Genomic DNA, 18,578 nt, shown 5'->3' with positions numbered 1-18,578 from the left:
GGTTGGCATTGGGTTCCAGAAAGTGGAAGAAAGTAATCCATTTCCCAGCACTGATAGCCTTCATCTTGATATATACATTTATAAAATATTTAGAAGATGTCATGCAGCTGCCATGACCTTTCATAAACACAACCCTTTTTAGACTTGTTTGAAGCTTTGCGAAAAACCACACAGATCATAGCTCTTTGGGTGGAAATGTCAATTAATAGGCTCAAAGGACTTTACCTTCTACCATAGCATTTTGAAGAATTTCTTACCCCAAATGCCTTCTGTAAACTCCACAAAGTGGTACTCTGTCCACCTGTTCAAGTGGATGATAAAAATGCCATGGCATGATGTGAAGAAGGGACAAAATTCTTTGAGCCAATGTTCTTCCAAAGACCCACACTATGCAACATAGTTAAACTGTTTATTTGTTAAATTACTGCTAATGGTATCTTGCTATGTGCCTACTTAGCAACTGTCACTGCCTACATGTAAATGACTTTGAGATCTATTTATGAGAAATTTAATCAGGTACTAGATGAATTTGTCTTTCATTTTCCTAATATTACTAAATATTAAAGTTAGACTTTAAGGTGCACCCTAACAAAGTGAATATGACTTAAGTATCGCTGAAAGAAGACACATGCTGAAGCCTTTTAAAATTAAATTAAATATAACATACAATATAATTAAAATGTGAACATGAATAGATCTTGATAATGAGCATCATAACCATGGTCCACTTATTACTCAACATTCATATATTTATTTACCTGGTGTAATGATGTGCTTGGCGACAGCTGGAATGTTACTGGATCAATGTGGCACTTTTCCCAAAGGGTTATATCCACTCCTTTCTGCAAAGTAAAAATACACTTTAGACCAAGGGATGAAAATCGGATGGGAGGGAACACATGTCCAAAGAGGGAGCCCAACTGAATGTCCATCTCTTAACTTAAATGGATGGAAAATCAAACAGGGTCAATTCTGGCATTGCATTGTTTCACGTTCAGTTTTACAGCATGCACAAGCCGTGCAGAAGAAATCCAATAAACCCAAATGCAAGAAAATCTGTCCCCGTATATATTTTAGGAAGGCGGTATCATAACGGTAATGTTTCTGGATTAATAATGCAGAGGCCCAAATGAATGCTCTGGAAACATGAATTCAAATCCCACCCCCACAGTGTGGGGAGTTTGAATTCAATTAATTAATCAGTCTGGAAATAAAATGCAAATCTCATTAGCAATGATCATACTGGACGATCTTAAAAACCCATTTGGTTCTTCCTTCAGGGGAGGAAATCTGTCATCCTTACCGGTCTGGCCTACATGTGACTCCACACCAAAGGCAATGTGGTTGACCCTTAATTGCCCTCTGAAATGGCCTAACAAGCCAACCAGTTGTGGACGGCTCATCATCACCTGTTCAAAGGCAATTAGGGATGGGCAATAAATGTTGGTTTTGTCAGTGACATTCACACTCTGAGAAAGAATTAAAAAAAAATAGGGGATTAACAGTTGCAGTTTAGGAGGGAAGTCTCTGAGTGAATCATCATTTATGGCTTATAGATTGAGCAGGCTTGATTAGCTGCATGGTCCTTTCTTCACTCAGACTTTCTCATCTTTTTTCTATTTTAGCAGCTCTACGTTAACTCAACAAATCATTCAGGGCATTCTTTGAAATTCCTCCTTCCGTGTATCCCCCTGTAAATCCAATGAAATTCCATACAATGAAATTCCATACAATGAATGAATCGAAATGGGTTTGAAATTCTATAGAATGAGGGAAATTGAAAAAGCAGTTGGTATATTATGCTTACTTTAAGCATGCATTTATTTATAGCTTTTAAACTTAGCACATTTCAATCTATTTCTTAAAATTACAATTTACCAATGAGATCCTCAGTGAGGCATGGTACATGGATATCTTCAATTAAATCTCACGACTAAGATTGAAGGGATGATAGTCAAATATTGCTATCATCCCTTTAGTTTCACTAAACTTCCAAGTATCAGTACAAACCAAGATTGGTCCTCATCCTGTTCTTGTACTAACCAGGTTAGGTCTTCACCCAGTTTTTGTATTAACTAGGTTCAGTCCTGATAAAAACAAAAAAACTGCGGATGCTGGAAATCCAAAACAAAAACAGAATTACCTGGAAAAACTCAGCAGGTCTGGCAGCATCGGCGGGGAAGAAAAGAGTTGACGTTTCGAGTCCTCATGACCATGTTTTTCCAGGTAATTCTGTTTTTGTTTAGGTTCAGTCCTGAGTCTGTTTATGCACTAACTGGATTAGGTCCTCTTCCTGGTTTTGTATTAACTGGGTTCGGTCCTGAGTCTGTTTATGCACTAACTGGATTAGGTCCTCTTCCTGTTTTGGTATTAACTGTGTTCAGTCCTGAGCCTGTTTATGTACTAACTGGGTTCGGTCCTTATCCTGTTCTGTTCTTGTACTAACTGGGTTTGATCCTAAGCCTGTTCATTTGCCTACACAGCAACAGTCACTGCAATTCAGAAGTAATTTATTGTATGCAAAGTGTTTCGAGGGCCTGGATCTTCCGAGCAGTGGCAAAGATTGTTAGATCGCCACTACACTCATAAACTCCCCGACTCGATGCCACTTCACATTTCTTCCGTGGTCTTCCGAGCCTGGCTTTCCCAGAGAAACGCTGTGCTGCGTCTCTCAAGGAACTCTGTCGGCGTGGAGCTAAACAGGGAGAAGACAGGACACGCCCCCTTTTACTCACTAAGATAAAAGCAAAATACTGCAGATGCTGGAAATCTAGAACAAAAACAAAAATACCTGGAAAAACTCAGCAGGTCTGGCAGCATCTGCGGAGAGGAACACAGTTAATGTTTCGAGTCTGTATGACTCTTCATCAGAACTAAGTAAAATAGAAGAGAGGTGAAATATAAGCTGGTTTAAGGGTGGGGGGCGGGGGGGGGGGGGGGGTGGTGGGACAGGTAGAGCTGGATAGGATGCCAGTGATAGGTGGCGATTGCCAAAAGATGTCATAGACGAAAGGACAAAGAGGTGTTGACGGTAGTGATATTATCTAAGGAATGTGCTATTGGGGACATTAAGGGTAGAAAGCAGGTCGAGCAAGGTACAGATAGCCCTAGTGGGGATGGGGTGGGGTGGGGGGGGGGGGAATCGAAATAGGCTAAGAGGTAGAGATAAAACAATGGATGGAAATACATTTAAAAATAATGGAAATAGGTGGGAAAAGAAAAATATATATAAATTATAGGAAAAAGGGGGATCGGAAAGGGGGTGGGGTTGGAGGAGAGAGTTCTTGACCTAAAATTGTTGAACTCAATATTCAGTCCAGAAGGCTGTAAAGTGCCTAGTCAGAAGATGAGGTGCTGTTCCTCCAGTTTGCGTTGAGCTTCACTGGAACATTGCAGCAGGCCAAGGACGGACATGTGGGCGTGAGAGCAAGGTGGTGTGTTGAAATGGCCAGCGGCAGGGAGGTCTGGGTCATGCTTGCAGACAGACTGAAGGTGTATGCCATATGGTAAGTTTAAATGCCCAGTCTTCCAGTCAGTGAATGGATGAGTGGATGATGAATGAGTGGGTGGGTGGGTAGGGTGGTAGGATGGGTAAGTGTGTGAGGTGGGTGAGATAAGTGGCTAAGTGGTTAGATGGGTAGATGGGTTAGGTAGATGGGGTTGGTAGGCTGGGTAGGATGGGTAGGTGGGTGGGTAAGTGGGTAGTGTGGGTAGGTGGGTGAGTGGGTAGGTAGGTCAAGGGGTAGTCGGGGCAAGTCAGGAGAGGTAGTCAAGGCGCAGGGAGTTGGGTGGTGGGGCAAGTCAGGTCTGGTTGGGGAGCCATTCAGGGTGGTAGTTGGGTCGAGGGGGCAAGTAGGATGTTGGGAGCTAGGTCAGGTCTGGTCAGGAGGGGTAATCGGGTGGAGGGGGGCAGTCAGATCTGGCTAGGGGCAGTTAACTTAGGTCAGGGGATAGTTGAGTTGGGTTGGGGGCAGTAGTCAGGTGGTTGGGGGGAAGCTGTTTTGGGAGTTAGTCGCATGGTCAGGAGGTTAGCTAGGGGGTAGTCGGGTGGTTGGGAGGTGTAGTCAGGTCAGGGTGTAGTCTGGGGGTTGGGGGTGGGGGGGGGGGGGGGTCATTGTGAGTGATTGTGAGGGGTTTCAGGTGTGGAATTACCCAGGAGTTAGACCAGGTTTTAATCTGTCTAACATTTCCTGGGTAACTACACAAATAAGTACCATGGAACAGTCCGAAGTCGCTGACTCTAACCCAGAGTCAGAGACTTTCACGGAGAGTCCCGGGGAGCAGGGGAATTACTCATCAGAAGTTGAAACTTTCCAGGCAATTCCCACGAAAGTCTGTGCATCAGGACTTCTGCAGGGTCTCGACGCACATCTTTGGTCATACGTTAAGTCTCTGACAATCAGGAGGCCGGAGCCATTGCACAATATATTTCTGAGGCATATGATAGAGTGCAATATAAATGTAAGTCTTTATTTTTTTTCTTTCTTCCAGTATAAATAAGTTATTTTTGAACATGTTGATCGGTTTTGCAATCAGAGACTTAGGGGACAAAAATAAATATAAATCTGCTTCATAAAAGTACATTAGAAAACCTTCAGATCATGTAGGATCAAGCATGTCACAATGACATTGTAAATTCTGATCCATTTCAGAATATGTAGCATATGAGTGAAGTAAAAGCTCATTCAGGTTCATTCTGAGCCTCAGGAGCCTTAGATCTTTTTATTAAAGAATGAAGATAAAGAGCAGCAGTTTGGACCTGTGGGCTTTCCATTGCAAATTTATAAAAAGTGAAAAAAGAAATAAGAGTAATAACTGACTTGCTGGAAGACCTCCAGTCACGAAAGGTCAGTCGGTGTACTTGTTAAGGTTTAAATTTAGAAGTTTGGTCTGAGATGCCAACACACACAGTCAAACCTTCCTTTTAATCTGTAATTGCTGAGTCCAGATAAAGATATCTTGAATCCATGCTTAATCATGATTTTTTTTTTCTTTATTCTTTTATGGGATGTGGGCGTCGCTGGCAAGGCCAGCATTTGTTGCCCATCCCTAATTGCCCTTGGACTGAGTGGCTTACTAAGCCATTCCAGAGGGCAGTTAAGAGTCAACTGCATTGCTGTGGGTCTGGAGTCACATGTAGGCCAGACCGGGTAAGGATGGCAGATTTCCCTCCCTAAAGGACATTAGCGAACCAGATAGGTCTCCTCAGCAATTGTCAATAGTTGTCATGGTGACCATTATGGAGACTAGCTTTATATTCCAGATTTATTAATAAATTAAGTTATTAAATTCCACCAGCTGCCGAGGTGAGATTTGAATCCATGTCCCCAGAGCATTATCCTGGGCCTCTGGATTACTAATGACTAGTTGTTAATTAGTCATTTAGTGACATTACCGTTATGCCACTATCTCCCTCTATAGGCAATAAAATATTTTATTTAACAAGAGAGGAGACCATTCAGCCCATCATGCCCCTGCCCAGCAGTTTGCTTACCAGCTGTAAGTTTTCCTTGCAGCATTTCTCTTCCCTTTGAACCCGAAGGAATTTGGCAACCTCACTCCTTTGAACAGATCCCACGAGCACCATGGATTCTGTTAACAGAAATAGAATTTCTACTTATACTCAAGGACCAAATGCCTTTTGATGCCCTCATGTACCATGGTAGCTACAGAGAAGGTTCTCTGAGGTCTTCCACATTCAAGTTGTAATGTAAAATTAAAGAAATCATCAAAAATGTAAAATATTTGCCAGCTTCCTGAACAAGATGGAAAACAGTCAGTTCTTATTTCAACAACACAAGAATTTTTAGGCAAAGGAAAAAGTTCATCGCACCCAATAAGCCTACCCTATTTTCAAAGAACAACACCAACCCCCAATCTCTCTCTCTCTGTTAGGCCTTAAAAATTAGTCTTACTTCAAACCCATGTAGAATAAAGGAAGAATGAACCTAAGGAGTGTGTGTTCAACAACCTAATGAACAGCAGTTAGCATGGTTTTAGAATAAGGACCAAACCTCCTTGATTTCTATAAGCAAATGATAATCCGAGTGGACTGTCTCAATGATGTTGTGATATTGTGTATTTAGACTTGTTTTACTTATGATGTTGCGTACTGAGTCATTTGAAAAAATTCCACACAAAAGCAGACTATTAAAATTCAAAAAAATATGATAAAACCTGAGAACATGTAAGATGGGTAGAAAACAGTGGGTTCTGGTTAGGGAAAGACTAGTGGAGGTGAGGAGAAATACTGAGCGGGAATTGGGGTAGCACAGGATATATTATTGGAAGTGCTCCTGCCTGATATCAACGACTTGCGTTCAGAAGCCTCTAATGCAGTGATGCCAAACCAAGGTCAGTCGATGTTGATGAGACGAGGCAGAAATTACAGACTGAGTAAATATGAGTGGGCTGAACAATAGCAGATTACATTCAATTCAGACAAGTGTACGCAGGAAAGAAAGATGAGCAACAGACATATTCCAGGAATTGTACTGAAATAGCTAAGGAAGAAGCAATTAAAAGGCTTTAAACATGTCTAACTAATGCTGACCAGCAATAAACAAAGTCATCAGGATTACATACTTAAAGCAGCCACAAATCAAAGGAAGTCATGAAATCATGATTTCTTTAGAAGCTCTTGTCCGACAACAACTTGAACACTCTGATTCTGGGCGCTAAGAAACAAAGAGATTCTTGAGCACAGGAAGCAGTGTAATGTGTAGCCACAAGGTTGATCCTTAATGTCAGGGGTCCGAGTTATGAGGAAATCATGGAGAGCCATTAGAGAAGAAATGTACTCGCTACTTGCCTGGCCCCAGGGAACCAAGGCACGTGTGTGGCTTGTCAGCTTGAAAAGGAGATGTCTGAGAGGTGATTTTAGAGAAACTTAGGAGAGGTTAAATGATGTTGAAAAAGTTAATCAGAAATATTACTTTAAATTAAAGTGAAGGAGGAGGAAAAGGGGACAAAAACTGATATAAAAACACCAGAAATAGGAGCAGGAGTGGGCCATGTGGCCCTACTCCACCATTCAATAAGATCAGGGCTGACCTGCTGCCTCAACTCTACTTCCCCACCCCTCCCCATACTCCTTGATTTCTTTAGAGGCCAAACATACGTCTATCAGGATGTACTTCATCAAGCAGAGGGATCAAGGCATGGAATGAACTTCTAGAATGGTGGAAGAAAACCTTGGGACCATTTAAGAAACAATTAGATGGAGCAAATGAAGGGAGAGTAAATTTGTTCTAGATGGATGAATTAAGAATGGACAAATGGCCTTCCTCTTCTGTAAGTTTATGATCTTGTGAATCTGTCTGAGTTCCTCAGGGTCGTGTCCTAGGCCCAACCCTCTTCAGCTGTTTCATCAATGACCTTCTTTCCATCATTAGGTCAGAAGTGGAGATGTTCACTGATTATTGCACAATGTTCAGCACCATTCACAACTCCTCAGATACTGAAGCAGTCCATGTCCAAATGCAGCAAGACCTGGACAATATCCAGGCTTGGGCTGACAAGTGGCAAGTAACATTTGTGCCACACAAGTGTCAGGCAATGACCATCTCCAACAAGAGAGAATCTAACCATTGCCCCTTGACATTCAGTTGCATTAACATCACTGAACCCAGCACCATCAACATATATTGATCAGAAACTGAACTGGACTAGCCATATAAATACCGTGGCTACTAGAGGAGCTCAAAGGCTAGGAATCGTGGAGCGAGTAACTCACCTCTTGACTTCCCAAGGCCTGTCCACCAGCTGCAAGGCACAAGTCAGGAGTGTGATGGATTACACTCCAGTTGCCTGGATAAGTGCAGCTCCAACAATACTCAAGAAACTTGACACCATCCAGGACAAAACAGCCCTCTGGTTTGGCACCACATCCATAAACATTCACTTCCTCCATCGACGCGCAGTGGCAGCAGTGTGTACCATCTACAAGGTGCACTGCAGGAACTGACCAAGCCTCTTCAGATAGCATCTTCCAAACCCACGACTACTACCACTTAAAAGGACAAGGACAGCTGACACATGGAAACGCCACCACCTGGAAGTTCCCCTCTAAGCCACTCACCATCCTGACGTGGAACCATAATCACCGTTCCTTCACTGTCGCTAGGTCAAAATCCTGGAACTCCCTCCCTAACAGCACTGTGGGTGTACCTACACCACATGGACTGCAGTGGTTCAAGGAGACAGCTCATCACCAGCTTCTCAAGGGCAATTAGGGATGGACAACAAATGCTGGCCCAGCCAGCGAAGCCCACATCCCATAAATTAATATTTAAAAAATTATCCTTCCCGGGGAAAATAGTTCACAACTTTGTTTTATGGTAAAAACATTCCCTGACCTCCATTCCTATTCTTAATTTCTTCATTTTTAATTTTTAACTCTGATATTTGAATCCTTCACCAGAATAAACATCAAATAGGTCACTCCAAAGTCTCTTCTTTTCCAAAGAAATCAAACACAACTTTCTTCATTCAAGTTCCTGATACCTTGAAGTCATCTTCCTTTATCACATCAGTATAATATGAAGTAATTCAGTTTAATAGAATAATACTTCTATGATTAGGTGAACAGCTCTGAACACAGTTTTTAATAACTGACTACCACCTTATTCAGCATCAATACATCCTCTTTAGTTTTGCACCAGCCCTTGAAAGCTAGAACCTTTCAACTGAAGCAAGGGTGCAGGGTACAGAAAATAAGGTCAAGTGATATATTTAATTTCATTCCATCATAAATAGAAGATGTCAAAAATAGACACCAATATTGTACCATCTACAAGGTGCACTGCAGGGTTGTCCAATGCAAAAATTTTGGTCACAAGTTCAAACCACCAGCAATCCAATATAAAAGTCTGCCACAATGTCATGAAGAGATATTAATGTCTATAATATTATTGGAAATTATTGTTAAATTGGAATTGTAATAGGGCCTGTGTCTATGTGTGTGTCTGTGTGTGGCTTAACTGAATTAAAGCCAGCTAGTCTGGGTGCTTTGATGTATAGTAGTTTTGAGATGTTAATTAAATAAACATAAGTTAGTTAGAAGGTAAAAAGTGCATTTGCATTTGTTGAATAAAGCATTCAAAAGAATGGATCAAATCTTGCACCTAGCTAGAAGATGCCTAGCAATGTGTTAATTTTTTTCAGCTTACTAATAAAGTTGGTGGAATGAAAGGATTGTTGTTAGGAGAGGGAAAATTAAAAAACCTAGGAATACAATGGAAAATTTACATTCAAAGGGGAAGATTGGTATAAACAGGAGTTTGTGTGTGTGAGGCAGAGGCATTTAACATCTAACCAGCCTATAAGCCCTACAACTGTTTGCAAAGAAACCAAATTGCAAATGACTTCATTTTGAATTCATAAGGTCAAATGTGCTTTGCCTGGTGTCTGTTTAAAGTCGATTGGTTAATGTTGCCTTGGTGAAGATTTACCTGGGAGTGATTAATTTGGGGTTTTGTTTAAAACTTATTACGGTAGTAATTTGTAGCCATGTGTATGTGTTTAATTAGTTGCTAAAATCATAAATGTTTAATTTAGTTTTATATAAAAAACTTCTCGAGGCTCGGTGGTTTTATTCCTGAATTCAGAGCTGCATCTCAAACATAGCAATTGAAAATATAGCTTATGACCGTTGTTCAAGTTTCCCTCTGGGACTTAAACAACTCGGCCTTTACCAACTGCTGTGTCATAACAGCAGGCATGTTAGGTTAGCAATTATTATTGGAAGGAAAGTTTGTGCAGTTCTAAAGGTAATTACCTGAATTCTCTACAACAGGATATACATCATCAGAACACGAGGTCACCAGCCGCAGGATATCGGTGTAGCTGAAACTTTTGTCCAAACATGTGATATTGGTGTTCATGAACTCTTCCACTGTCACATTGTAAGAGCTGAAAATTAGATCGATATTATCCAACTATAACAGCAAGGTTCAGTCTGAGGCTGTTCCACTAGAGGTAACAGAATGAAGCTGCTAGGTAATAAGTGATAAATATTTGTTGTTCGGGTGTCTATAACAAGAACATGTAAGAAGGAGCATCTCAGAAAGGACTACCTTGAGTGATGTGGCTTAGAGCACACTTGTTTGTTTTGTATCTCCACACACACATTTTTTCCCTTTGGGGAATAGTGGGCAATAGTTGCAGTTGCCTGCAATACTGGAAGTCAGTCAGGCACAAATAATAAACTAATTAGCAACCTGCTTAAACCATGTTACGAACACTCCTTCATTGAGCAACAAGTCCTGGAGTGGGACTAGAACCTGGAGCTTCTGGCTCAGAGGCAGGGGCACTACCTACTGAGCCACAAGGCTTCCTAGGTCACAATAAAAAAGATGTACAGAGTTTGAAAGTTTCAAGCGTAAGTTTAACTCCCAAAAATAGTTGGGTTTAGGTTGGGTGGGGCGTTAACATTTTAAAAAATCTCAAACTCGACCCCAACACATCTCAAACCCAACCACTTGGGCAACCAACTTGCTCTGGGGAGATGGGTTGGCTATTTAAATATTACAATGAGGCTGAATTCCTCATAATTAACAGGTCTCAGGAATCCTAGCACTAAAGGGATGTGAGGATGCTTTGAGGAAAAAGCAAATGCCTTTACAACAGTGCTTGTGGGTCAAGAGGAGCAGAGGTGCTTCCTCTCGGGCCACCAAGTCTTTCTGCTTCCTGCCTGCCATTGGACACACTCTGGGATCAGAAATCAAACACCTCCCTCACCCCGCCCACTCCACTGCCTGGGATCAGTAACCACCTCCATTCCTCCCAAGATCCTGAACTGCTCACACAACCTGTTGCTGTCCCTAACCCAGCTGCAGACTTCCTACCTGATTCTGGCTTGTGGCCTCTTCCACAGCCTTCCCCACCTGAAGGTGGGTCAAGCATGAAAATCAGACTCGCTTTTGGTTAGGGAAAGTGCTTGAAAGAAAAGGCACAAGCGATGACATTAAAACAGAACAGCTTGTCAGGTTCAGAGTCTTCCAGCTAAAAACCCTGCCCCACTCAAAACCAGCCAAATAAATGTAGAAACCTCAGTCTTTTTGCTACCACACCCATTATAACTCATCACACTCATCAGACAACCCATCACCAGCCTACTGACATTAGGGGTGATACAAACCCAATGTCACTGCTCCGTATTTTGGGTAAATATGGCAGCTTCTTCACAATTATGGTTCCATCGTAGAAGGAAGGTTGGAACTTCTGTGCTATGGCATTTGCCACAAGTACAGCTAATAGAACAGGGAGGAAATGCGCCATCTGTCCTGTGAGTTCGAATACCAACAGCGCTGTGGACAGTGTGTGGGTCACAGCTCCGGAGAATGCTGCTGCCCCTGCCAAGACAAAAAAATTTACCTCATATCCTTTGATCTTATAGACAAGAAAGGGTACAACATCATATAGTGACCTATCAAGACAGAACTTTCATTGCTTGGAAGGATATACTTACGGTGTGAGGCTAGCAAAGCAATGCCTGGATGCCATAATGACCATCCATGTTAAATAAGAGATTGCAACTGTAAGACTGTACATGTTAGGAAACAATAAGCAGAGAAGGGTGTGACGGTGCATCCTACAAGTCATTCATCAGCGCGGCTCCTAGTATGGTAGAAAAATCTTCTGACTGAGCTGCTCCAGACAGACCAATAGGGCAATGCATTTAGAAAGCTTGTCTGCAATACTGGAAGTCAGTCAGGCACAAATAATCTTCAATCCTAAGGGACAGATCAGGAGACTTGCATGGTAAACAGATAATGTAGAAGCATCATTAGGAAATGCATGACCAGCACATACTTGCCTGCAAGGGCATATCCCCCAGGGATTATGGGGTTCAAGACTCCTTCTGACTTGATGCCATTAGGAAATATAAGAGCCATAACCTCTCCTACTAAACGACCTATAACAGCACCTACAGAATACAAAATGCAGAGGATAAATGTCAGGGCTTTATAAGCTATTATAGCACAATAAATGATAGATTTAAAGTTCTTCTGAGCCAAACGTTACATGTTCCTCATGTGTAACCACGCTGGAGCAGACTCCATGTACTCCATCTATAATCCCTTGGGAGGGGAGCTGTACATCTTCCTAGCTATAATTAACTCCGAGAGCAGACTCTACATCCCTTGTTTGTAGAGAGGGACTACATACCTTCCTTTTCTATAAACAAAACAACCATTTGTTCATCACTGAACTAAAGGAGCATCTTTAGGAAATGCATAACCAGCACATACTTGCCTGCAAGGGCATATCCCCCAGGGATTATGGGGTTCAAGATTCCTTCTGACTTGGTGCCATTAGGAAATATAAAAGCCATAATCTCTTCTATTAAATGACCTATAACAGCATTTATATCCAGTGTATCTCCAAAGATGGCAGGAGGGTTTCTTTCCAGAATTTTAATGAAGTAGAGACACATGATCATGTCTTAATCACAAATAGTACAGGGGTTTACATAGTTTACTCATGTCCTTTAAAGAAGGAAATCTGCCATCCTTACCTGGTCTGGCCTACAAGTGACTCCACATCCATAGCAATGTGGTTGACTCTTAATTACCCTCGGAAATGGCCTAGCAAGCCACTCAGTTTAAGGGCAATTAGGGATAAGCACCTAATGTTGGCCTTGCAAGTGATGCCCACATCCCATGAAAGAATAAAAATAGAAAAAATGAACCAGTTCATTCTACTTAAAGGGAGGCAATGATGGAATTGTATAAAACACTAGTTAGGCAGCAGCTAGATTACTGCGCACGGTTCTGGTCATCACATCACCGGAAGGATATGACCACACTCAAGAGGGAACAGGGAAGATTTAGAGGATTCTGTCAGAATTTTTGTTATGAAGAAAAGAGTAGAAAGGCTTTTTTCTTTGGAACAGGGGAAGCTGAGGGGAGATTTAACTGAAGTGTACAAAATTATGAGGGGCCTAGATAGCATGGATAGGAAGGGCTTTTTTCCCTCAGCAGGGAGGTCAATAATCAAGGAGCATGGATTTGAAGTAATTGACAGCAGGAATAGAGGGGAGTTGAGGAGAAATTTTTTCACCCAGAAGTTGGAGAGAGGGGAAGGAGGATTCCGATCTCACTGCCTGAAAGGGGCAGAAGCAGAAACACTCATTTCATTTAAAAAATACTTGGATATGCAGGGCTTAAGGGACCAAGAATTGGAAAGTGGGATTAGGCCAGATTGCTCTTTTTTTGGCCAGCACGGTGATGATGGGCCAAATGGTCTCTCTTCTATGCCATGATTTTTCTGTGTTTCAGAATTGTAAATACATCAACTACTAATTAAAAAAAAGTACAAGTTCAGATTCAGATGGCTTGAAGATACCTCTTGATTTTAAAGCTCCACTTTGTCCTATGCATTTAGTGCACAAGTCAACTAGGAGGAAGATTTCTTTTCTGAACTTACCATATATAAGCACCGGCATGAAATATCCAGCTGGCATTGGCATTGTGGTCGCAAGAATCAGCATCCAAAACTAGAAATCAAGGAGAGACAATCAGCTTAGCACAAACCCACTAACATGGTTTTGTTTCCTGTTGTGTATTCATGGCTATGCATGCAGGTTGTTTGTAAATGCCTGTTTGATTGTGGCCCTGGGCATTGAATTACTAAAACTCATTTTGGATCAGCAATTAATGTTGTGGAACATTTCAAGGCTGGGTGCTTAGTGAAAACTACAACTTACCTTCATGAATAAGAAGAAGAGGAGTGTGCCAAAAAAAGTGAAGGATGGGTGGCACCATTCGATCCACAGATTGTCAGGATCTACCCTTGCTTGGATGTTAAGTGTTGCATTTAGAGAAAGCACACCCCAGGACCGGTGATCAAAGAGTGAAGAGAGAAGTTCCTTCATAGTGAGCTGCAGAGAACACAGTCAGAGATTATCCTTTCTACAATAAAATCATTTCTTTGTTTGTCTTTCATGGAGTTAGAGCAATGTGAAAGTTAAATCATTCCATTTGCGGGACAGGTAAGCTCATGCTATTTCAGTTTCTTTCCCCTATAACTTTGTCCCATTGACTCCATCACCTAGGTATTGTTCAATAGGTTCTAGTGCCTCGATCTCCAGTATCATTACCATAATGTTGTTGATCATGTGAGGATCTTAAATAACTGCCAGAAAGCTGTGTAACAATGGAGGATATAACACAGCTCCATTGTATCCTCACCTGTAATTCAGACACATGAACTTCTGGTATATTGATCACAGTATGTTGATCAGGGAACCATGACTAGCTGATATTAAGTAGAAAACTCACATCATCTACAAATTCAGCAACAGCCAGTAGAAATCATTAAAATACTAATCTGAAAGTAGTTGATTATCCCTTTAAAAAGCACTGGGGTTTGATTGTGTGTGTGTGTGTGTGTGTGTGTGTGTGTGTGTGTGTGTGTGTGTGTGTGTGTGTGTGTGTGTGTGTGTGTGTGTGTGTGTTTTGGGGGGTGGTCTTTCAGCTGCTGAATGTAGGTTCAGCCATGCCAGGTTAAGAAAAGACATTAGCTAGAGCGTTGAGGTCTAAAATGGTGCCATCACAGTCAAATCGGCGTTCCACGCTGACTGATGTCACAATCTGCCCACTCTGCAAACATCCTGCGCTCGCTCTTAACAACCATGCTCTTGCCCTCATCAAATGGCACCGCACCAGAAATGCACACCACGGAGTGGACGCCATTTTGTACACAAAACAGCACCCATAGCACTGAGAAAAAAGGTTGCCACAGAGCCGAATTTGCAGCCCAAGGATCCATAAATCAAAAATCCCCAATAAGGCAGAAGAGCATAGATATGGGTAGATCATTTAGCCAGTCTGAGCATAAGTGAGGAAAAAGCTATTACTAATACCAGAACCCTCTCTATGATAAGGCTCCATGCAACTTTATCCCATTATTGAATTGCTAACAATGTGGTAGAAGGTGGGAAGCAGGCAGCTTGTGTGTCTGGAATTGCAGATTAAAGGTGGTTTATTTTCAGTTGCATATCACTTGACCCAGGGGGCAGAGGGATATCCATATCTGCTGATAATCTAGTTGCTAAAATGCATCAGGCAGTATGTGTGCTTCAATGTCTCTGACAGACTGGTGCCATGTGTACCTCTGAGTCTTTATCAATCTAGTTGGTATAAGGTCCTCCCTCAGAGACAAGTGGTGATGCCACCTCTGGCTGAGAAAACCTGGCGTTCAGTATCTGCCCTATTCTATATATTACCTGGAAGTGACACTGAATCTGGCTACAAGGCTGAGACTTGCTTCATGTTCATAAGTACTTACCCTGCATGCCATGAACTGCCCCAGACTGCCAGGGAAGGTGATGGACGCCAAGAGTAAGGTTACAAGTCCAGAGTACACTGCCTTCCTATTGATAGAACATTATTTGGATATTAGCTACTGTCTCATTCATTAATCTAAAAAGCTTTTGAACAATTACATCACAAACTAGCTCATCTGAACCCCCAATTCAGTCATTTTCACGAAACAGTAACAGTGCAAGTAAACAGAAAGGGACAAATTGTCTGTCAGAGAATTATTTTCCACACAATGAGAACATCAGCTCTCACTGTGGCTGTCTGTTAATGAACACTTTAACTTCATCATATTGCTAATTAATAAATGCTTTACCCTCACTGCAGCTGTCAATTAATGAATACTGAAAGACAACAGACTGACCCCTCACTATAGATTTACTGGGCAACATTTCAAGTTTCAATATAATAGTGTTAACTCAAGATAGCTTTCCAGTTGAGTCAGTACAGAATTCCTGTTGCTTCTTATTCAACATCATAGAAACTAAAATTGCAACCTTCACTGGTGCAGATTGGAAATCTATTTGTCATGCATGTCATTCTCTGTACACTCAAGTTTGGCAATCCATTCTTTATTTCACTTAGAAGACATTTGGAAAAAAAAATCAAACTCTAATTTTCTAACATCAACACCGGAATTTTTCATGGAGGCGGTGACTCTGCTCACCGGCTGAAAAGTTGGGGTTGACCTTGCTTCTGCTGGGCTAGGAAGTCACAACCGTAGTTTACAGTCCTCAGGTAGTTAATTGCCTTAGGTTGTGGCTTCTGCTCACGTGTGGGAGGATGTCCCGCCATAAGAGATTGTTTTTATTCTTCCCTGGAATGCAGGTGTTGCTGGCTAGGCCAGCATTTACTGCCCATCCCTAACTGCCCTTCAAAAGGTAGTGATGAGCTGCCTTCTTGAACCGCTGCAGTCCATATGGTGTAGGTATACCCACAGTGCTGTTAGGAAGGGAGTTCCAGGATTTAGACCTAGCGACAGTGAAGGAATGGCGACATAGTTCCAAGTCAGAATGTTGTGTGGTTTTGAGGGGAACTTCCAGCTGGTGCTGTTCCCAAACATCTGTTGCCCTTGTCCTTCTAGGCGGAAGAGGTCATGGGTTTGGAACATGCTGTCGAAGAAGCCTTGGTGAGTTGCTGAAGTGCATCATGAGGATTGTACAACTGCTGCTACTGTGCGTCAGTGCAGGGAGTGGTTGTTGGAGGTGGCGGATGGGGTGCCAATCAAACAAGTTGCTTTGTCCTGAATGGTGTCTAGCTTTTGAGTGTTGATGGAGCTGCACTCATCCAGGCAAGTGGAACGTATTCCATCACAATCCTGACTTGTGCCTTGTAGATGGTGGACAGGCTTTGGGGAGTCAGGAAGTGGGTTACACACTGCAGGGTTCCTAGCCTCTAACCTGCTCTTGTAGTCACAATATTTATATAAAACAAAAACAGAATTACCTGGAAAAACTCAGCAGGTCTGGCAGCATCAGCGGAGAAGAAAAGAGTTGACATTTCGAGTCCTCCTGACCCTTCAACAGAACTAGGTGAATCCCAGGAAGGGGTGAAATATAAGCTGGTTTAAGGTGGTGGTTGTGGTGGTGGTTTGGGGGGGGTGGGGGGGGGTGGCGTTGGGTGGGGGGAGAGAAGTGGAGGGGGGTGGTGTGATTGTAGGCAAAAGCAGTGATAGAAGCAGATCATCAAAAGATGTCACAGACAGCAGAACAAAAGAACACATGGGCGTCGAAGTTGGTGATATTATCTAAACGAATGTGCTAATTAAGAATGGATGGTAGGGCACTCAAGGTATAGCTCTAGTGGGGGTGGGGGGAGCATAAAAGATTTAAAATATTTAAAGATAATGGAAATAGGTGGGAAAAAGAAGAATCTATATAATTTATCAGAAAAAAACAAAAGGAAGGGGGAAGAAACAGAAAGGGGGTGGGGATGGAGGAGGGAGCTCAAGACCTAAAGTTGTTGAATTCAATATTCAGTCTGGAAGGCTGTAAAGTGCCTAGTCAGAAGATGAGGTGTTGTTCCTCCAGTTTGCATTGGGCTTCACTGGAACAATGCAGCAGGCCAAGGACAGACATGTGGGCAAGAGAGCAGGGTGGAGTGTTGAAATGGCAAGTGACAGGGAGATTTGGGTCATTCTTGCGGACAGACCGCAGGTGTTCTGCAAAGCGGTCGCCCAGTTTACGTTTGGTCTCTCCAATGTAGAGGAGACTGCATTGGGAGCAATGAATGCAGTAGACTAAGTTGGTGGAAATGCAAGTGAAATGTTGCTTCACTTGAAAGGAGCGTTTGGGCCCTTGGACGGTGAGGAGAGAGGAAGTGAAGGGGCAGGTGTTACATCTTTTGCGTGGGCATGGGGTGGTGCCATAGGTGGGGGTTGGGGAGTAGGGGGTGATGAAGGAGTGGACCAGGGTGTCCCGGAGGGAACGATCCCTACGGAATGCCGACAGTGGGGGTGAAGGGAAAATGTGTTTGGTAGTGGCATCATGCTGGAGTTGGCGGAAATGGCAGAGGATGATCCTTTGAATGCGGAGGCTGGTGGGGTGATAAGTGAGGACAAGGGGGACCCTATCATGTTTCTGGGAGGGAGGAGAAGGCGTGAGGGCGGATGCGCGGAAGATGGGCCGGACACGGTTGAGGGTCAACGACCGTGGGTGGAAAACCTTGGTTAAGGAAGAAGGAGGACATGTCAGAGGAACTGTTTTTGAAGGTAGCATCATCGGAACAGATGCGACGTAGGCGAAGGAACTGAGAGAATGGGATGGAGTCCTTACAGGAAGCGGGGTGTGAGGAACTGTAGTCGAGGTAGCTGTGGGAGTCGGTGGGTTTTTAATGGATATTGGTGGACAGTCTATCACCAGAGATTGAGACAGAGAGGTCAAGGAAGGGAAGGGAGAAAGAGTTGTGGAAGGGGGCCGGAGTAGGACTGGAACGAGGAATGTTCCACTTACCCCATAAAGAGACAGGCATAGCTGGGGCCCATGCGGGTACCCATAGCCACACCTTTTATTTGGAGGAAGTGAGAGGAGTTGAAGGAGAAATTGTTCAGTGTGAGAACAAGTTCAGCCAGACGGAGGAGAGTAGTTGTGGATGGGGATTGTTCGGGCCTCTGTTCGAGGAAGAAGCTAAGAGCCCTCAGACCATCCTGGTGGGGGATGGAGGTGTAGAGGGATTGGACGTCCATGGTGAAGAGGAAGTGGTTGGGGCCAGGGAACTGGAAATTGTTAATGTGACGTAAGGTGTCAGAGGAAT

General features: G+C 42.9%; 1 protein-coding gene across 3 annotated transcripts in view; it reads right to left on the bottom strand.

Moving 5' to 3' along the window:
• clcnk (chloride channel K) overlaps nucleotides 1-18,578 on the bottom strand; it is a 62,665-nt gene that overhangs the window by 8,392 nt on the left and 35,695 nt on the right. For all 3 annotated transcript variants that reach the window (XM_041205724.1, XM_041205723.1, XM_041205726.1), the window contains 8 exons: nucleotides 15,295-15,379; nucleotides 13,712-13,885; nucleotides 13,432-13,501; nucleotides 11,819-11,929; nucleotides 11,141-11,354; nucleotides 9,779-9,912; nucleotides 5,495-5,592; nucleotides 759-842 (listed from right to left, as the gene is read on the bottom strand). In XM_041205724.1, coding sequence (XP_041061658.1) covers nucleotides 759-842; nucleotides 5,495-5,592; nucleotides 9,779-9,912; nucleotides 11,141-11,354; nucleotides 11,819-11,929; nucleotides 13,432-13,501; nucleotides 13,712-13,885; nucleotides 15,295-15,379 — 970 coding nt within the window. The remainder of the gene's footprint in view (nucleotides 1-758; nucleotides 843-5,494; nucleotides 5,593-9,778; nucleotides 9,913-11,140; nucleotides 11,355-11,818; nucleotides 11,930-13,431; nucleotides 13,502-13,711; nucleotides 13,886-15,294; nucleotides 15,380-18,578) is intronic.

This window comes from Carcharodon carcharias, chromosome 15 (genome assembly GCF_017639515.1).
Source record: "Carcharodon carcharias isolate sCarCar2 chromosome 15, sCarCar2.pri, whole genome shotgun sequence".
NCBI lineage: Eukaryota > Metazoa > Chordata > Chondrichthyes > Lamniformes > Lamnidae > Carcharodon > Carcharodon carcharias.
Note: the sequence above shows the minus strand (reverse complement) of the source record. Positions and strands in the feature narration are given on the sequence as shown.